The following is a 20,473-nucleotide window of genomic DNA, read 5'->3' as shown; positions in this document are numbered from 1 at the left end:
ATGAAAACAACAAATACAGTAAGAATGTTAAATATACAGTCAGAACCATTCGAAACAACCCAAGGAGTTAGACAAGGGGGAAGCCTCAGCCCAGTACTATTCATAAATGTAATAGATGAGATAGTGAAAGAATGTAAGAAAACATTCAAGAAATACTGCATCGGTTGGAACAGAATGCAAATGATAAATGCTGAGATGTGTATATTTGCAGACGACATAGTATTAATTGCGGAAACTGCAGAAAAACTGAAATACAACTTAGAGAAGTGGAACCTAGAAGCAAGCAAATACAACTTAAACGTAAACAAAGAAAAGACTCAAATAATGAAAATATCAAGGAAACAAGGGACGGAAGATCAAATAGAAGTAATGATAGATCAACAAAAAATAATACAGACAAATTCATACAAATACTTAGGAACAGTAATCAACAACAAAGGAGACATCGAGGATGATCTTAACAACAGAATGGAAAACACAGGAAAACTATTCCAAGCACTAAATAGAGGATTCCTTAATAACAAAGAAATATCAACAAAGACCAAGATGACAATACACAAAACAATATATAGACCTACAGTGATATATGGAGCAGAAAATTGGATATTAAACAAAAGACATCAGAGCAGAATTCAGGCAGCAGAGATGAAATACCTCAGAAGAACGATAGGAGTAAAAAGAACTGATATAATCAGAAATGAAGAAATAAGAGAAAGACTCAAAATCAAACCGATACTCGAGTCAATCAAAGAGAAAAAATTGGCATGGTTCGGACATCTAACCCGGATGGACAATAATAGACAAGTTAAAAGAGTGTGGGACGCCAAACCAATAGGGAAGAACAGAAGAGGAAGACCCATTAAAGAATGGAACAGTGACATCTCGCAGATACTGCAGAGTAAGGGTAAGACTTGGCAGGAAGCAACACAGATGACATCCAATAGGAAGGAATGGAGAAAGTTCGTTAAGAGCTAGGACACCTCAGAAGACTGTCAAATATTGTAATGTAATGAATTGTATTTTAAACGGCCCAACACCGAAAGGTACAAATGGGTCTACTGATTAAGTAAAGTAAAGTTTATGCATGTATTTAAAATGCCTTTAATATTTTATGTAAGGAGTTATATAATAGAAAAAGTATTATTATTTTTGTATATTGGTCATCAAAATTTAGTGTTCTTTATAAAGAACGGTGGCGTTTTTCGTTATACTAAGTACGAACATTTTTTTAGGTATTGGACAAAACCTTTGACTCTAAGTGAGTTGATGGATGAGATAGAAAATCTGTCAGATAATGAACTTCCTAATGAAGTAATTATTTTTCCACCCAAAGATGGGGAAGAGACTGACGAGGACAGCGGTGATGAAGATGCTGTGGAAATAAGTAACTTGCCAGGAAATCAACTACGAGTAGAGGCAGGAATAGTCATAAATGATCCAAAACCCATACCAAATCCGATATAAATGAAGATGAAGATACAACAATACTAACAATAGTAACAATAGTAACATCCTTTTGTCGCACTCTAAAAAGAATACGTCAAAGTCTAAAAACAAGTAGCTCCTACAGTAAATGTAAAAGAACAGGAGAGCAAACACCGCAAAAACTATCGATGGACCAAGAGAAATATACATAGCAAGATTTCAAGATGGAGTATAATAGATGGTCCAAAAAACATCATTTTCCCAATAGATACTTTTTTCCTATTTTTTGATGATACAATTATACAGATGCTTGTTGAATTTTCAAATATGTACGCCAATTTACATAACCGTGAAGGCGATATTACAACTAATGAAATTAAATGTTTTATTGGGATTTTATTATATACATAGTGGATATATGAGTGTTTCTAGGCGAGATATGTACTGGGAAAAAACCCCTGATTCTACTCACGACCTAGTGGCTGATGCAATGTCTCGAAACCGTTTCAGATTTATCGTACAGAATATTCATTGCTGTGACAATGCAAAATTAGATACACATGACAAATTTTCCAAGGTTCGACCACTGATTGATGTAATGAATAAAAATTTTTTTGATTTAGCAACAAATCACAGCTTGGATGAGTCAATCAGATGGGGATATAAGTTTTGGATGGGGACTACTAGGCTAGGTTATGTGGAGTGGTTTGATCCATATCAGGGATCTTCATCCACTATTCAAGATAAATATATACTTCTTGGTTTGGGACCTAGTGTTGTCTTACAATTTGTTGATGCCCTAGAAGTAAAGGCTTCCAAATTACCCTATGATATATATTTTGACAACTATTTTACCACGCTGCTCCTTTTGGAAGAACTTACATCAAGGGGATGTAAAGGAACAGGTGCAATAAGAGAAAATCGCCTAGGGAACGATTGTGCCATTGAGAGTTCAGACACACTGAAAAAGAAAGAAAGGGGTTCGTTTGACTATTGCACTGCAGAAGAAAGTGAAATAGTAGTTTGCAAATGGAATGACAATAATGTTGTTTCAGTAATATCCAATCACAACCAAGTATATCCATCAAAGCAAGTACAACGGTATCCTCAAAAAGAAAAAAAGAAGGTGCTTGTTAATCAACCTAATATTGTAAAACACTATAATGAAAACATGGGTGGCGTCGATCGGTCAGATGAAAATATCAGCTACTACAGAGTAGCCATCCGTGGCAAGAAATGGTATTTTCCCATAATAAGCCACATATTGGATCTAGTAGTACAAAATGCCTGGCAACTCCATAGAGTTAGTGATGGTAAAATGGACCATTTACAGCATCGTCGCACAATTACAGTAGGCATTCTTGAATCTTTTAAAAAGACAACAAAAAGAGGACCCAGCAAACCTTCAGCCAATTTGCATCGTCACTTAAGATACGATCGGATGGACCACCTTATTGTCTATAAGAACACTCAAACTCATTGTGCTGCTTGCCACAAAAAATGTAATTTTTGCTGCAATAAATGTAATGTAGCACTACATCCAAAACAATGTTTTTATAAATATCATAAAAATTAGATATTTAAGATTTTTTTATCTTAATTTGTTGAAATAATTAAAATAAAAAACTTTATTTTAAAATTTTGGTACTTTTATTTATTTTTTATTCACAATCAGTGATTTTGCCACCGGGCTTTTAAAAGGACACCCTTTTTTGGAAAACATATTGTATTTTTTAATTAATATAAGACAATAAAAGTTTCGGCCTTAAATGGGTTAATTACCATTTAAAAATGCATTGCGCACCCTTAGTAAAGTATAAACACAAAACAAAAAAGTAAAATTTTGGGAAATCGCATTTAAAGTTTTGCGTGACTAGGATTTTTAAGAAAATGCCCTATAACATTACGGCTGTATATTAAATGATTCTGAAAATGTTTAAACTAACACCGTAGATCATTTATTAAATGATAGATGACACATGTGATCAACCCTACCCCTAAGGAACATGTGTATTACCATTGTAAAGTGGGATCCACATGTTCGAAGATTAAACCGGTTACAGTTCGTTATTGAAGTGGTAGGCACAATAGTAACTAGAGACTCGGCTAACCTTATCAAATCTAGCTCAAAACACAAATACTACACTCTGAAAAGAACATTTTTCCAGGCAAGCCTTTCACATCTGATTCAAATAGCGACTCCATCTCAACAGCCCCCAAGATGCTCCACTACACACACCACTACCACGGTGTATTTTTCGGGTGGATTTGCTTTATCAACAGCACATTCAAAGCTAACCTGAAGAGGATCGAAAGATCCTAAATGGGGACTCACACATGTTCATCCTTTTGAAATAAAAATCCTTAAGCTTTTCTTTAAAATGAATATTGTAGTAGTAGTAGCTAAAGCTCGGATTATAGGCAAAATGCCTTTTTTGCATATTTTGCCTATAATAATTATTTTTTGCACTTTTTGCCTTTTTCCGTAAATTCCGCCTATTTGTGCATTTTTTAAAATTTCATGGTACTACCCATGATATTATTCTATTACTAAACCATTATATAATAAAATTTTGGGTCAATAATAAAATATTAATGGTTTGTTTATATAACAGATTTCTAGGAAAATGTACCTGATCGAGACTTGAGGGTTAACTATTTGGAAATCCCTAAGCTTTATTAGTTTATTATCAGTTGTACAGTCGGTTACTGTATCAGAGTTTAGTCACAAATTGCTATATCCTAGTTTAGTTTTGTTGCGTATACCGAAAAGCAAAGAACATGTTTTAAAACGTTTTAGACATTTGTGTGAAAAGATGACATCTAAATTGAGGCTATGGATCGCACCTTATTCGGAACTTTAGAACTTTCGGAACTCTAAAAGGAGATGGAGCATTTTGTAAACCATGCGGCAAATCGGTAAGTTTTATTTTTTGACGTGACAACGTCTTAAATTAGGTTGTGGCTCGGAGTCACTCATGAAAAAGTGTAACGCCCGTTCACGTCTGTTACGATGAGTCACCGAACGAGAGAGAGGCCCGCCGGACCGGCGAATGCCTTGCGTCTCTCTCCCACTCAAACATGATCGGTCCCCTGCGCGCGCAGCACTAGAGAATTAAACGCGTTGAATCGGTGCGTGCTTGTGTCTCTGTCTTTCTCGAGCGTTCTTGGCGTTGGAAAACCGAGAAAGCGTCATAATACAAGTTCACACGTGTGGTTAAAGTATCGTCAGCTGTGTCTGTAGTGAAAATGTGGAGTGCTTAGATTCGTCATTTACAACAACTACAACAATAAAGGTAAATAATTGTACACTAATATTTCATTATCGTAAACTATGATTGATTGATTAATTGTTAGATTGACACAAAAGTTGAGAAACTGAGTTTATAGGTTATGTCATACTATTGACAAATGTTGATAGTGTTAAGTAAATGATTAGTTTAAATCACTCTGCAATCAATCGTAATTCAGTCGATTGAGAAGAAACAGCGCGTTTCAACTGCAAACAACTATTGTGCAATTTAATAATATTCATGTCAATAAATATTCTACCGAGAAAAAGACGTTGTCACGTAAAATCTTCGCCCGTAAAACCGACTTTACAGGCAACCGATTTTTTCCACAACATAACTAAATTCTAAAGCGTTTTTAGAATTCTAATATATATTTTTTGAATTCTCAGATTTTAAGTAGAAAAAAGTACTTTATTGACCAGCATTGTGGAACCCCACTTCATAAACGTAATTTGGAAAAATTAAATTTCTCTAAGTCAGCCCAAATATCTCTGAGGGATACTTTAAGCAAATCAAAAAAAAAGGAGGAAGACGCATTTAAATTTGATTTATGCCAGATGATGATTGCATCCAACATTCCTCTATATAAAGTTAATAACCCTAGTTTTAAATGCTTTTTCGAAAAATATCTTAATAAATCCTTACCGGACGAGGGTACAGTGAGAAAAAATACTGTGGAAAAATGTTTGTGGAATGAATTTCAAAAATTACGCGGGAGTTAGAGGGCAATTTTTTGTATATTATCGTGGATGAACCGACATTTGTATGCGGCAGGTATATAGCTAATTTAATAATTGGAATTTTGAACGAAAACTTTGCGAGAAAACCCTATTTAGTTGCCGGTAAAGAATTGGAAAAAACAAATAATTTTAAAATAAGTTGATTTATACAAGATAATTTAACAAACCTCTTTTTACCCAACGCTATACCAGTGAATAAAGTAGTTTTAATGCTTTCAGATGATGCGGCATATATGTTAAAAGCTGCTGTTAATTTAAAAAAATTTTATCCTAATTTAATCCATTGCACTTGTGTAGCCCACGGGGTAAATAGAATTGCTAAAGAAATAAAAAATCTGTTTCCGTTGGTAAATAATTTTATAAATTTTATGAAAAAAGTTTTTGTAAAGGCTCCGTTGACGGTGCAAATATATAAAGAAAGACTTCCCGGTGTCCCTTTGCCACCTAAACCAGTAATTACAAGGTGGGGAACCTGGCTCGAAGCAGTTTTTTTACTTTGAACACTGAAATGAAATAGAATTAGTTATGTCAGAATTTGATGATGATATTTCGAAGCCATTCGAGAAGCAAAAAAAGTATTTAAAAATCCCAAATTGAAACAGGAACTCGCTTATATCAATGGCAATTATAAATTAATAGTTACCACAATTACCTTATTAGAAAAACAAGAGATAAATTTATGTGAGTCAGTAAAATTAATAGATAATTTAAAGACGAAAATTAAATCGGCACCTGGAAGTAACGGTCAATAAATTAAAAAAAAAAATGAAATATGTTTTCGACAAGAATGAAGGTTTTTCGTTTTTACCTAATGTTGCTAAAGTTTTAAATGGGACATTTTCCGACGAATTTCAAATTATGCCAGATTTATTATCCACTCTGAAATATGCTCCAATTACATCTGTCGATGTTGAACGTTCGTTTTCAATGTACAAATTAATTTTAAGTGATCGAAGACATAGTTTTAAGACCGAAAATATTGAAAAACATTTAGTTGTTTCTATTAATGATAAAATTTTAAGTGGTTACAATGTTTAATTATTAATTTACAGTTATTTAGTTACTAGTTTATTTATACTAATGTCATGATTATGATGTGTAAATATACCTGCCTTAAGTTAACATTATGTTAATTCACTTTGTACAATAAATAATAAGTTATATTCCTTTATTGCCTATATTTTGCCTAAATGTTAATATTCCTGCCTCTTTTAATTAAAATCTTTTTCTATATAGGCACCCAGATGCCAAAGTTCAATTAAATGGAGTCAAAGTTGAAAAAGTTTACAAAATTATATATTTGGTAATCGTCAAAATGGACCAACTAGGTCTAGACATAGCAATAAAACAAAGAATAGCAATTACTTAAACTACTTTTGTGAAAATGAAGACATTTCTTTGCAATAATTATCTCAGTTTAGAACTAAGACAAAGAGTGGTTGCTATAGAAAACAAAGGTGCTATATTTTGTCTGTACTTTTGTATGGAGCAGAAGTGTGGACACTAAAAGTATTAAGTATAAACAGAATTAAAGCATTGGAAACGTGGATTCATAGAAGGATGCTGAAGGTACCCTGAAAAGCAAAAAACTAATGAGGAAGTACTAGGGAGGATCAACATAGACAAAGAATTGCACCAGACTGCTAAACATCGGAAAATGGAATTTGGGACATATGGTGAGGGGAAATCGATATAGGATCATACAATTAATCCTTAAAGGCAAAATATAATGACGTAGAGCATTCTTGGTCAAAGAATATTATTTGTGAATGGAATAAAATATCAAATGCAGGACCATTATTTCATGTGACAGAAGATCAAGAAGCCTTAGCAATGGTGATTGCTAATGTCGGATAACTCTAATATCTATATGTGAATGAGAAGAAGAAGTCAAACGTTCACCTCTTTTATTTTTTTATTCTCAGTCAATAATTACCGCTTAATTGTCCTTGTTTTCATTTGTAAATCTTTGAGTTAAAATATGTAATAATTATGTTTATATCCTCATGTTTCTCATTATCTATAGTCTTTTTAAAGATTATCAGTAGTCTTTTTAAAGTCAATACTTACTTGTAAGGCGGTGTCAGGCCAAGGGCTAAACCAGTCTATGGTACAGTTGTTGACTAAAGCCGGAAATTGTCGTAATCTTGCTCTAAATACTTCTCCAATAGGGCTGAAAAAATACGTACATATCAATAGTTAAATAATAAGTACTTTTTGGAGGTAATATTTAAAGCTTTTTTTATTTTCAGTAACTATCGCTAAGATATATTACAATGTAATGTTTTTTTGGACTAAGTCGCTTTTTTTGGAATCAAATCTAATATTTTAAATTTCCCTGTCACAATATTAGTTACCGTACTCCTCCGAAACGGATTTACCGATCTTTACCAAATTTTATTTGCGCATTCAATAGGTCTGATAATCGGCTACTTTTTATTTTTCATACCCCTAAGTGATAAGGGTTGTTCACCCTAAATTTTTTATTTAATTTTTCGATGAAATTTTTTATTTTTGTTTTTTTATAAAGTTGCATTAAAAAATACATACAACCCTAAACTTTTACTTTTTTATCATCAACCCCTATTTTTTATGGCTATTTTAGTAATTTAATCATTTTTAATCTCGCTCGATAACTGATCAATTAAAGTGTTTAACTGTACTTCTGTTGTGTGAGTGTTTACAGTGTAAGTGTTTTTTATGTTGTGTTATGTTAACATAAAAAACACTTACACAGTGGTGTGTACAAACTTAAATGTGGCGACTGCCCAAAAACTTACATTGGTCAAACAGGTAGAAATTTTAATAAACGAATAGCAGAACATAAAAGGGCTTTCAATAATAGAAAAACAGATTCTACATACGCACTTCACCTTTTAGATCATAATCATTCTTTTAATGACGAATTTAAAATTCTACGCATTCAAAATAAAGGCCTTAAGCTATCTTTGTTAGAATCTATGGAAATCAACAAATTAAAAAACACAGATAATATTCTGAATTACCAGCTTGAGACAAACAGTTCTCCCCTCCTCAACCTATTTCATTAGAGACTATAAAGTGTAAACCCATGCCAGAAACAGATCACTTGAGAAAGGCAATTAGCCCAAACAGCTGTAGTGATAAGAATTTAAAATAAATTTTGTGGAAGTTTTGAAAACAAAGTTTTCAGTGTTTTATTGTTACATAAAATGAATTTCCATCAAGTAACGGTCGAATCCATCAATTAATATTATATTGTCGGTAATATATATTTGCCACTTGTGAACTATAACACATCATCAAAGGTGCTTGCAACTAATTTGGGGCAAATTCCTGAAAGTTTTGAAGCAGAAAATTTAATTTTAACTAACATTGTATCTTTGACATAGTTAGTAGCTATAACTGAGGGAAACCGCGTGATTTAAGTTTCATATGTCCAAACTTTTAATTGCTTCAAGTTCATTCATTATCTTTATTCTCTATGTCACATGTAATTAAAAGTTTTCCCTGACTTAATTATTCGAATGAGTGAGGGTTTAAACGTTTAATTAAAAAAGAGTTCATTTCCATTTTTTAATATTTTTTAATATATAATTATTGGCCACTGATGACGATTTGAGTTACAGAATGCCAATGAAAACACGAAAACGACGATAGAATTCCAACATTCCGATTTCGGGCAATCAAGATTCGACTTGATCATTTCTGTTTGATTTGTTGAAAGTTGCAGAATAGATCAGATTATTTACAAAAAACTTAGAATCTCCAAAGTTTTGACTTCACTCGTCGATTAGGACGGTTTCTAATAGAACAGTATTAATAAAAATAAATGATAAAATATTGGGCCGTAAAATGACCAATATAGGTTTACCACAAGGAGTATATAGTGAGGAACAAGACCTATGCGAAATTTTAAAGACCAACCTGCTGATAATCCGCTATTGATACCTGTTGTAACACATAGAGAAACATAGATGTAACACCCCTAGAGAAACATTACAGAGTTGTACTAACCTTTATCCAACATTCAAATAAAATTTTCAAAAAGTTTCCAAAACTAAAACTTTAGTATTTTCAAAGACACCAATAAACGTACAGGTGTATGCCAAAGTTCAAATAATAGAACAGATAAATTCCATAAAATATTTGGGAGCAAATATCAATAGTCAGTGTAATCCAAAAAAGGAAATCCGATCAAGAATCGAACAAGCAACGAAAACATTCATGAGCATGAAAACATTTTTTATAAGATCAGACCTTAGTCTACAGCTTAGAATCCGAATGATCAGATGTTACGTTTTTTCTGTCTTACTGTATGGCTGTGAAAGTTGGACAATGGACTCTGAAATAGAAAAAAGGATAGATGCCTTTAAGATGTATATATACAGCCGAATGTTGAGAATTCCATGGGTACAAAGAGTTACTAATGTTGAGGTATATCGTCGCATGTGTAAATAAAAAGAATTACTAAGAATAATCAAAGAGAGAAAAATGCAATACTTGGGTCATGTGTTGAGAGGTGAAAGATATGAATTACTTCAAGTTATACTGGAATATAAAGTACAGGGCAAAAGGTCAGTAGGAAGACGCCAGAACTCGTGGCTGAAAGACCTGAGAAGATGGTTCGACCGCTCATCCGCAGAAAGTTCCCAAGTTCTAAAATATCCGTTTTATTTTCAGATTTTTTACTGAGATTTTAGAAACACGGTTTAATAAAGATATTCTTGTCGTCTACAATTGTTCGCAAAATCTTTTCAGTAAAAAAAAACACTTTTAAATCTTTGATGCGCTTTTCATACGTCGTACTTCCCCAGTTACTCCAGAAATTTTACCTTTATTATATTATCACTGCAAGTTGGTATCTAGGTTTTCCTACAAGCTTCTTACATTTAGTTGTTTTATCCTTATCAATGAAATGCGCATTTTTTGTGGAACATCCAAGACTTCTGAGATTAGCTCCTCCTTTCTTCTTTCATGTCAGTGTCGTGGTTTTGTATCTCTTTAAAATCTTCTTCCAAACTAGAATTGTCATCATCAGGTTCAACTTCTGGCTTAGAATCCAAAAGAAATTCCGCATAAATTCTGCTCGATTACATATAAAGGCAAAATATCAACAAAAATAGCCAAACACATAAAAAAGAAAGGAATAACACCAGCTTTCAGAACAAATAACAACCTAGGCAAATATATTAAAAACAATAAGAGCCAACATAAAAAACACTTACACAGTGGTGTGTACAAACTTAAATGTGGCGACTGCCCAAAAACTTACATTGGTCAAACAGGTAAAAATTTTAATAAACGAATAGCAGAACATAAAAGGGTTTTCAATAATAGAAAAACAGATTCTACATATGCACTTCACCTTCTAGATCACAATCATTCTTTTAATGACGAATTTAAAGTTCTACACATTCAAAATAAAGGCCTTAAGCTATCTTTGTTAGAATCTATGGAAATCAACAAATTAAAAAACACAGATATAATTCTGAATGACCAGCTTGAGACAAACAGTTCTCCCCTCCTCAACCTATTTCATTAGAGACTATAAAGTGTAAACCCATGCCAAAAACAGATCACTTGAGAAAGGCAATCAGCCGAAACAGCTGTAGTGATAAGAATTTAAAATAAATTTTGTGGAAGTTTGAAAACAAAGTTTTCAGTGTTTTATTGTTACATAATATAATATTACGCACAATTATTACCGACAAAATTAACGCACAATTTTAAAATTATAGCTAGCTGAAGCTAATAAAAAATATTTAATATAATAAAATAATTATAATAACATATATCTATATTTAACAACCCACGAACAAGAAGATTACAGAGTATTATGTAAATTTGAATTGAAAAAGTCTATTAAAATTAAACAAAACATAAGCAGTAATAAGTGTGATAATGGATAAAATTCAATATGAAAACAATATTAAAGATCTAATAATAAACGGACCTTATACAAAATTATTAAAGGATCCAAAAAGCCTTTAAAAGACAGAATATATAGAACTTCATTCAAGATTAAAATTGGTTAACAAATTATCAAAGAAGATTAATTACTCCTCATTACAGTAAGACCCCTTGTTTTTATGGAGTACCAAAAGTTCATAAAACGAATATACTAAGATCTATTTGCAGTACCATGAATTTTTCTTTTAGTGAACTGTCAAAATTTTTATTAATTATTATACAACCATTTGCAAATAAAAATCAAACATTTCTAAAAAATACACAACATTATTTAAATAAATTATCAAATATTGAATTTAATTCAAATAATACTTTAGTAATTTTTTACATGAATAGTTTATTTGCAAATGTGCCGTTGGATAAGACTTCGAATATAATCAAGACAAAATTATAGAGGAATGATACATTGGCCACTATAACAAGACTAAATATATCAGCTGTAATGGAGTTATTGACATTATGTACTGATACTATATATTTTCAACTAAATAATGAATTCTATAAACAAAAGTTTGGTCTAGGAATGGACTCTAGTTTATCTCCATTATTAGCCGATGGATTTATGGATGATGTTGAAACAAATATTATTTTTAAACAAAATTTAAAACCAAACGTAAAGTGGAGATATGTAGATGATGTATTCTCAGTATGGCCTCATAAATCAGAGTTGTTGGACACATTCCCAAATGATATAAACGATAAAGAATAGACAATAAAATTTACCAAGGAAAAGGAATATAATAACAAAATACCTTTCATGGATGTTGTAATCTCTAAGAACGATACTGCATATGAGCCTCAGGTGTATACAAAACCAACACACACAAACAGATATTTAAATATCAAATCAAATCACAATATTAATATTAAAAAGGGAATCATTAAATCCTTATAAGATAGAGCCAAAGTTGCTCGTTCTAACGAAAATTGGTTCTAAGAGGAAAAATATTTGTTAACATATGTTTTAATAAAAAGTGAAAAAACTTACTGCAAAAAATTCTAAAATCCAGCCTCGGAATACGGACGGGAAAAAACGAAGACGACCTAGCAAACGAACAAGGACTTTGAATATAAATACATGGAATATCCAAGGGTGGAGAACCAAGTCAGACGAAGTCATGGCAGAAGTAAAGAAAATAAAATCAGATATCACGGTTCTTACCGAAACAAAGAAAAAAGGCCAAGGTAGTGAAGACATAGGAGGTTTTATACATATTTATAGTGGAGTAGAGAAAGACAAAAGAGCACAAGCAGGAGTATCAATATTGATAAAAAAAGACTTAAAAGGAAACCTGAAAAGCAGATCAATGAGAGAATTATTAGAGTATCTATTACGTGGAAAGGGCACGACCTCAAGATTATTGGAATATATGCTCCGTCAGAAAATCCATCAAAAGCAGCTAAACAAATATTCTACGAAACCTTATCGGAACTCATTGAAAATATAAATAGCCGCAAAGAAATTGTGTTGTTGAGAGATTTTAACGCTTGGACACGAACAAAAACAAATGACAAAGTCGTAGGAAAATATGGTGACGCTAAAACAAATGAAAATGGGGAACACTTAATCAAATTCTGTAAACAGCACTCTCTGAAAATCCTAAACGGATTCTACCAACATAAAAACATACATAAGTACACCTGGGTTCAACCAACGAGAAACACAAAGTCAATTATAGATTGTCATCACAAAACAAGAAACACACATACAAGTTAAAGACATAAGAGTATTAAGAGGACCGGAGTGCGGAACTGACCACTATATGGTAAGATCAAAATGTTACCTACAGTATCGACCTCGGCTACTACATCAAAATGACAACCAACTAGCTCAATCAAAACCCCTGGAATCGAATCTACCTAAATACAATATTGATGCACTGAAAAACGACTCGACATCATTCTTATATAAGCTGCGACTCAGCCAAAAATTGGCAAACCTGATCTACTCTTCAGCCCAGAATATCTATAAAGAGATAATCAGAAAAATCAATGCTTACGAAGCGCTCGGCACAATCCAAAAAAACAAAAAGAATACTCCATTGTGGTGGACAAATGACATCGCCAATGCAGTACACAACAAGAAACAAGCATATCAAAAGTAGCTACAAACAAATGATCCAGATGATAGACGAACATATGCAAGATCAAACAGAGAAGTAAAAAATTTAGTAACTAAAGCAAAAAATATTTAATGAGAAAGTAAATGCGAAGAACTCAACAAATATATAGGGTCAACAAGATCAAGGGAAGCATGAAAAACGGTAAAAAATCTGAGAACAAACAGAAAAGAAACGAGTAGAATAGATTTAATAGAAGAAAGATCTTGGATCGGACACTACTCACAACTTTTGACACAAGACTTCAATTCACGAACATCAGTTCAACAACACATGAACTGGAATTCAGTGAAGACGATGAAATAACAGTACAGGAAGTCGAGAATGCAATACAAACTCTAAAAAATCGGAAGTCATGCGGACCACAAGGTATACCAAATGAATTATTAAAACATAGCCCCAAGTATTACGGGAATTACTGGCGTATGTCTTCACCTTATTCTATAATGGACACGACTTACCACCGTAGTGGACAAAAGCACATATTAACAACATCTACAAAAAAAGGAGATAGAAAGAATTGTTCAAACTACAGGGGGCTAAGTGTCATAAATTCACTCTCAAGACTGTATGGAAAAATAATAAAAAACAAAATTGAAAAAGAGATGACAGATGTTGAAGAACAGAGTGGCTTTCGTGCAGGCAGATCCTGTATGGACAGTATATTCTCTCTAAAGCAAGTTATCGAGAAAAGATTAGCCCACAACCTTTCAACTCATATAGTCTTTATAGATCTGACAAAGGCATATGATAGTGTACCACTTTCAATGCTTTGGGTAGCAATGGAAAAACAAGGAATAAGCAAAAAAATATATACAAGCAGTACAACAACTCTACAAAAATATGACGGCAAACATTAAAACTGGAAATAGATTAACTAGAGAAATTCCTATTAGTAAGGGCCTAAAGCAAGGCTGCTGCATAGCACCTACACTCCTCAAAATATATCTAAATGAGGCACTCTCAGTGTGGAGAAGAAAGTGCTGCAATATGGGCATCCCAATCGGAGATGATAGATTGTACACGATACACTTCGCTGACGACCAAGCCATTCTAGCTGAAGACGAGAGTGATGTAGGCTACATGCTTAGAAAACTGGAAGATGAGTATACCAAATGGGGCCTCACAATTAATATACAAAAAACTGAGTACTTAGTTGTACGAGAAAAACCAGAAAGCCTACAAATCGAAATGGAACTATAAAACCAACAGACAATTTCAAATACTTGGGAGTCCAAATAACATCAAAAGCAGGAAGTAGCGAAGAAATACACTCCAGGATTGGCCAAGCAGGATCAGCCACCAGACAGCTACACGGACTATTATGGAATAAAAAATAACAAAAGAAAATAAAAGAAGAATCTATAAAACAATAATATAAAGTATTGGGCTGTACGGCGACGAACTCTGGGAAATAAACCAAAGAAACAAATCAAAAATTAAGGCCATGGAAATGAACTACTGGAGACGATGTTGCCAGCTCACTAGACTTGATAGGGTGAGAAACGAAGATATTCGGAGAGAAATGGAAATCCATCTAGACATAATAGACACAATCGAAGCCAAAGACTTAACTGGTATGGACACCTTCAAAGAATGCCTGAAAATAGATGGCCAAAAAAAAATAAAAGAATGGACTCCGCCAACTAGAAGAAAACGAGGTAGACCAAGACGATCCTGGAGAGACGATGTCGACGATGCAATGACCGCCAGAGATTTAACAACTGAAGATTGCTTCGACAGAAAACGCTGGAAATTAGGATGCGAGAAGCGGCGCCAGCTGTAGAAGACTCGCTTGTTATATATATATATATATATATATATATATATATATATATATATATATATATATGTATATATATATATATTATATATATATATATATATATATATATATATATATATGTATATATATATATATATATATATATTATATATATATATATATATATATATATATATATATATATATATATATATATATATATATATATATATATATATATATATATATATATATATATATAACAAGCGAGTCTTCTACAGCTGGCGCCGCTTCTCGCCAGCCATTATATATATTTATATATATATTTATTTTTATATATATATATATATATATATATATATATATATATATATTGTTATGATGTATTGTTTGTGAATGATGAGCAATGAGTATTTTTTAATAATATAGGGTTTTTATCGCGGTTCTCAAAGAATTAGTTTGTAAGTACTTTTTTAAATTATCTTTATTATATCTGTTATGAAACACACATATATATCTAACCTAGCCAATGTAAATTTAAAATAAACTATCTTTAAATTGAAATTCTTATGAAACTAATTAAATTCTATAGACAATGTAAAATTTAAACAAACTATCTTCAAAATTGAAATTGTTATGACACTACCTAAATTATATTAACAAATTTTTGTACCTTTCTGTCACTGAATGCCTAAATGAACTGTTTTCCACTGTATAGATTATAATCACCACTCAATGTCTTCTTCGCAGCTTCGGTTATCCTTGTTTTTGTGAAATTACTTTTTCCAATTATCAGCTTCCACCAATTTAAGATTTTTTTCTTCACCAGCATTTATAAACCACCAAGCAAACCAGCAAACAGCATTTATATTTATTCTTCTTTTCTATATACCAATATCAAATCACCAAATATATTATATAAATTTAATTTTCAATTAATACTTCTTGCATTATCCAATCACCATTTATACATTACATAATTTTTAATCTTCAATAATATTTTCTTTATACTGTTTCTTAATCTTGATTTAACTCACTATATTGAACAATTGGACCTTCTGTCTGACTATAATTGATCTGACTTCTATTTCATGCTAACTCTAATTAACTTTCATACTAAACTGGCCTCATAGTAACTGTAACTCATAACTGATTGACTAACTGAATGGACCTCTTAAATCCAAATCACCGGGTATTTATATCTTTTTCCATGTTCCAGAATCATCTAGCAAGAAATCATGTTCCATTTGTTCTATTAAATACATGTCTGAATTTTCTGGAACAAACCATTTCGCAAACAAGGCCATCTCCGGTGATCTAGAGAATTCCTTACTTTTCTATTGATAATTTTGTTGACATTTAGGCTTTTCAGATCAGAATATACACTTAAATCAGTAACTATATATAAATTAAACATTTTAAACTAACATATTATTATAACCCCATTTTATATTCCTAATTCTGAATTTCTATCTGTCACTTTCAAGAGTATTTTTGGTTGCCTAGTCACATGGCTCACTTAAATATATCTACAATATTATAATTATTAAAATACAACTTTTTACAATTATTATATGCTAATTTCTTAAAAATGCCCTCACATAAATAATTTTTATAAAATTCTCTAGTATATAACTTATTAAAATAACCAAATACTTTTTATATCTAATATTATCTAGTATATAACTTATAAATTATTTTCTTTAAACACCAATCATCTCAATATATATATATATATATATATATATATATATATATATATATATATATATATATATATATATATACATATATATATATATATATATATATATATATATATATATATATATTGATTTAGAGTATCAGCAATCGGTCAGGAAATAAAACTCTATTTGTTCAGTCTCTCAATATTTCGTCACGATTTTGTGACTTCTTCAGGAGAAAACTGTAAATTTATTAGAATAATTAATGATTATATGTAAACAAAATGAATATTTTAATACTTACAACTATAAGAATGAAAATTTAAATTTTTCTGGCATATCTAAATAAATGACATATTTTTGTTTGATTTTATTAAGGAGTTATGGTAACCGCAATATGTTATAGAGTGAATTCCCGTTGTACAATTTTCAGCGAGTAGGTTAAAATAAACAATTACTATGACAGTATTATTCATTTTATAAAGAAAGATGGAATTATATATTTATTCAGAAAGATGGAATTAATAAAATTGAGAAAGAATCAGGAACACGATAAATTGATCTATAAAATGTAATTGATGGTATGTAGTCAGTTACTGCAATACTGATATTTAGGAATGTAATAAAATTATAGGTACAGTTACTAGAGAATTACTATAAGAAGTATGTGTTTAAAGGTTAAGATCTATCATATTATATATTGTTTAGTATGTTGCAGTAGATATTACTTAAATGATTGGTGTCTGTCTTATAATTGATAGATTCAGGAGTTTTATTAATGTGTACCATTTCAAGGAAAAGCCGATTTTTATAATTATCAACTTGTTCCAAGATTTTTACATTATTAAAGTCAAAGTTATGTCCTGTCTTCAAGTGGTGGTCCACTAAGGCACAAGAGTTTTTTTGTATGTTACAGTCACTTTTGTGTTGAGTGACACGTTTTTTTAAGCCACTGTTGACTTTGACCAATATAACAACTTTGACATTGACTGCAATTTATTCTATAAATTATATTACTCATTAATGAATTTGGAGTTTTAACTTTTATTTTTCATAGATACAATTGTATCTATGAAAAATCGTGTAACGACAATCTGTGATCGGAGTTTCCTAGATGTCAATTTAAAGAAACTTTTTGAAATGTTTTTAAACAATGGCTACCCAAAACATATATTAAAAAAACTTATTTATAACACTAACTTTTACAATAGAGCTTTAATAAATAATCCACAACCAGTTTCATATAAAAAAATACCTTTCATAAAAAATTTAACAGACCAAATTGTCCCACTTTTCAAAACATTTCCGAACATTAAATTAATTAAATACAATCCACTTCTAAATTCAAGGTTATTCACAAAAATAAAAGTTAAAACTCCAAATTCATTAATGAGTAATATAATTTATAGAATAAATTGCAGTCAATGTCAAAGTTGTTATATTGGTCAAAGTCAACAGTGGCTTAAAAAACGTGTCACTCAACACAAAAGTGACTGTAACATACAAAAAAACTCTTGTGCCTTAGTGGACCACCACTTGAAGACAGGACATAACTTTGACTTTATTAATGTAAAAATCTTGGAACAAGTTGATAATTATAAAAATCGGCTTTTCTTTGAAATGGTACACATTAATAAAACTCCTGAATCTATCAATTATAAGACAGACACCAATCATTTAAGTAATATCTACTGCAACATACTAAACAATATATAATATGATAGATCTTAACCTTTAAACACATACTTCTTATAGTAATTCTCTAGTAACTGTACCTATAATTTTATTACATTCCTAAATATCAGTATTGCAGTAACTGACTATATACCATCAATTACATTTTATAGATCAATTTATCGTGTTCCTGATTCTTTCTCAATTTTATTAATTCCATCTTTCTGAATGAATATATAATTCCATCTTTCTTTATAAAATGAATAATACTGTCATAGTAATTGTTTATTTTAACCTACTCGCTGAAAATTGTACAACGGGAATTCACTCTATAACATATTGCGGTTACCATAACTCCTTAATAAAATCAAACAAAAATATGTCATTTATTTAGATATGCCAGAAAAATTTAAATTTTCATTCTTATAGTTGTAAGTATTAAAATATTCATTTTGTTTACATATAATCATTAATTATTCTAATAAATTTACAGTTTTCTCCTGAAGAAGTCACAAAATCGTGACGAAATATTGAGAGACTGAACAAATAGAGTTTTATTTCCTGACCGATTGCTGATACTCTAAATCAATATTTAAAACAGTACGGTCGAAAAAATAATTTGAAATATATATATATATATATATATATATATATATATATATATATATATATATATATATATATATATATATATATAAATATATATATATATATATATATATATATATATATATATATAAAGTGATTATCTTTTATCGTTTATAAATAGGGAATTTTCAACAATCGACCGAATAGAAGAGAACAACTTAGAACTAGATCCGACAGCATACACAAGCAATAATACGAGGAAAATACCAATACCATACATAAAAGGATTATCAGAAAAACTAAAAAAGATAGAAAATATATTTAACATTTCAACAACATTCAAAAATTAAACACATTGGGATCTATTTTATCCAAAACCTAATGAACAAGAAAGAAAAAAGAATTGTATTTATAAAATACCTTGTGAATGCGATCAGTTTTATTTAGGTGAAACATACCATCAAGACCATTAAATGTTAGAATAAGTGAATATCAATCTTATATTAAAAATAGAGAATTTGATAGATCTCAAATATGTAACGATGAATGGGAAAATAAACATAGTGTTCAATGGAATGATTCAAGTATAGTCCTAAAAGAAACAGATGGCAAAAAAAATCAAAGAAGTGGCTTTTATTATGCTTAATAAGACCAATTGTGTCGCAAAGTCGCATCTCTAAAGTATATTTATTATATTGTTGCAAAACTAATTTTTTGGTTATTTTTTAGCCTTAATAGAAATACAAATAAATAAGTACAATCATCGCCAGCTAACTTGGCGAGAGAGTACGCACAACGTCACAGAGAAATAAATTATGTTTACGCCCTATGATTCATCCTATTGGTTTACTATTTCTGATAAGTATATTCAGTAGCGTAGCGGTATAGGTCAAATAATTATTACACAATTAAAAAAGTAATATTTTTCGCAAGCTTTAATATATTATTAGAAAGATGAAATTGTAATTTTGTTTTATTCAATTTAAATAGTAAGCCATTGGTTTATAATATTTATTTAACTTAGTAAACAAATTATACAATAATGACTGAATTTAATTCACAAATCTACGTTGATATTGTGTTTCAAATTAAATTTAGGATATTGTATAAATAAATGCAACACAGTAATTATTTAATTTTAATATTTTGGTTTTATTATAAGACTAAAACAAGTACCCGTGTTGAAAAGTGGTATCTATTTAAAAATAAATTAATTGTTAATAATTTTCTT

General features: G+C 30.6%; 1 protein-coding gene across 2 annotated transcripts in view; it reads right to left on the bottom strand.

Moving 5' to 3' along the window:
- The window catches only part of LOC140449818 (dynein axonemal heavy chain 1-like), a 1,063,244-nt gene that overhangs the window by 368,992 nt on the left and 673,779 nt on the right, over nucleotides 1–20,473 (bottom strand). For both annotated transcript variants that reach the window (XR_011951893.1, XM_072543176.1), the window contains exon 41: nucleotides 7,529–7,631. Coding sequence is in view for 1 of the 2 variants with exons in the window: in XM_072543176.1 (XP_072399277.1) it covers nucleotides 7,529–7,631 (103 nt within the window). In the remaining variant the exon portion in view is untranslated. The remainder of the gene's footprint in view (nucleotides 1–7,528; nucleotides 7,632–20,473) is intronic.

Source organism: Diabrotica undecimpunctata, chromosome 9 (genome assembly GCF_040954645.1).
Source record: "Diabrotica undecimpunctata isolate CICGRU chromosome 9, icDiaUnde3, whole genome shotgun sequence".
NCBI classification, from domain to species: domain Eukaryota; kingdom Metazoa; phylum Arthropoda; class Insecta; order Coleoptera; family Chrysomelidae; genus Diabrotica; species Diabrotica undecimpunctata.
Note: the sequence above shows the minus strand (reverse complement) of the source record. Positions and strands in the feature narration are given on the sequence as shown.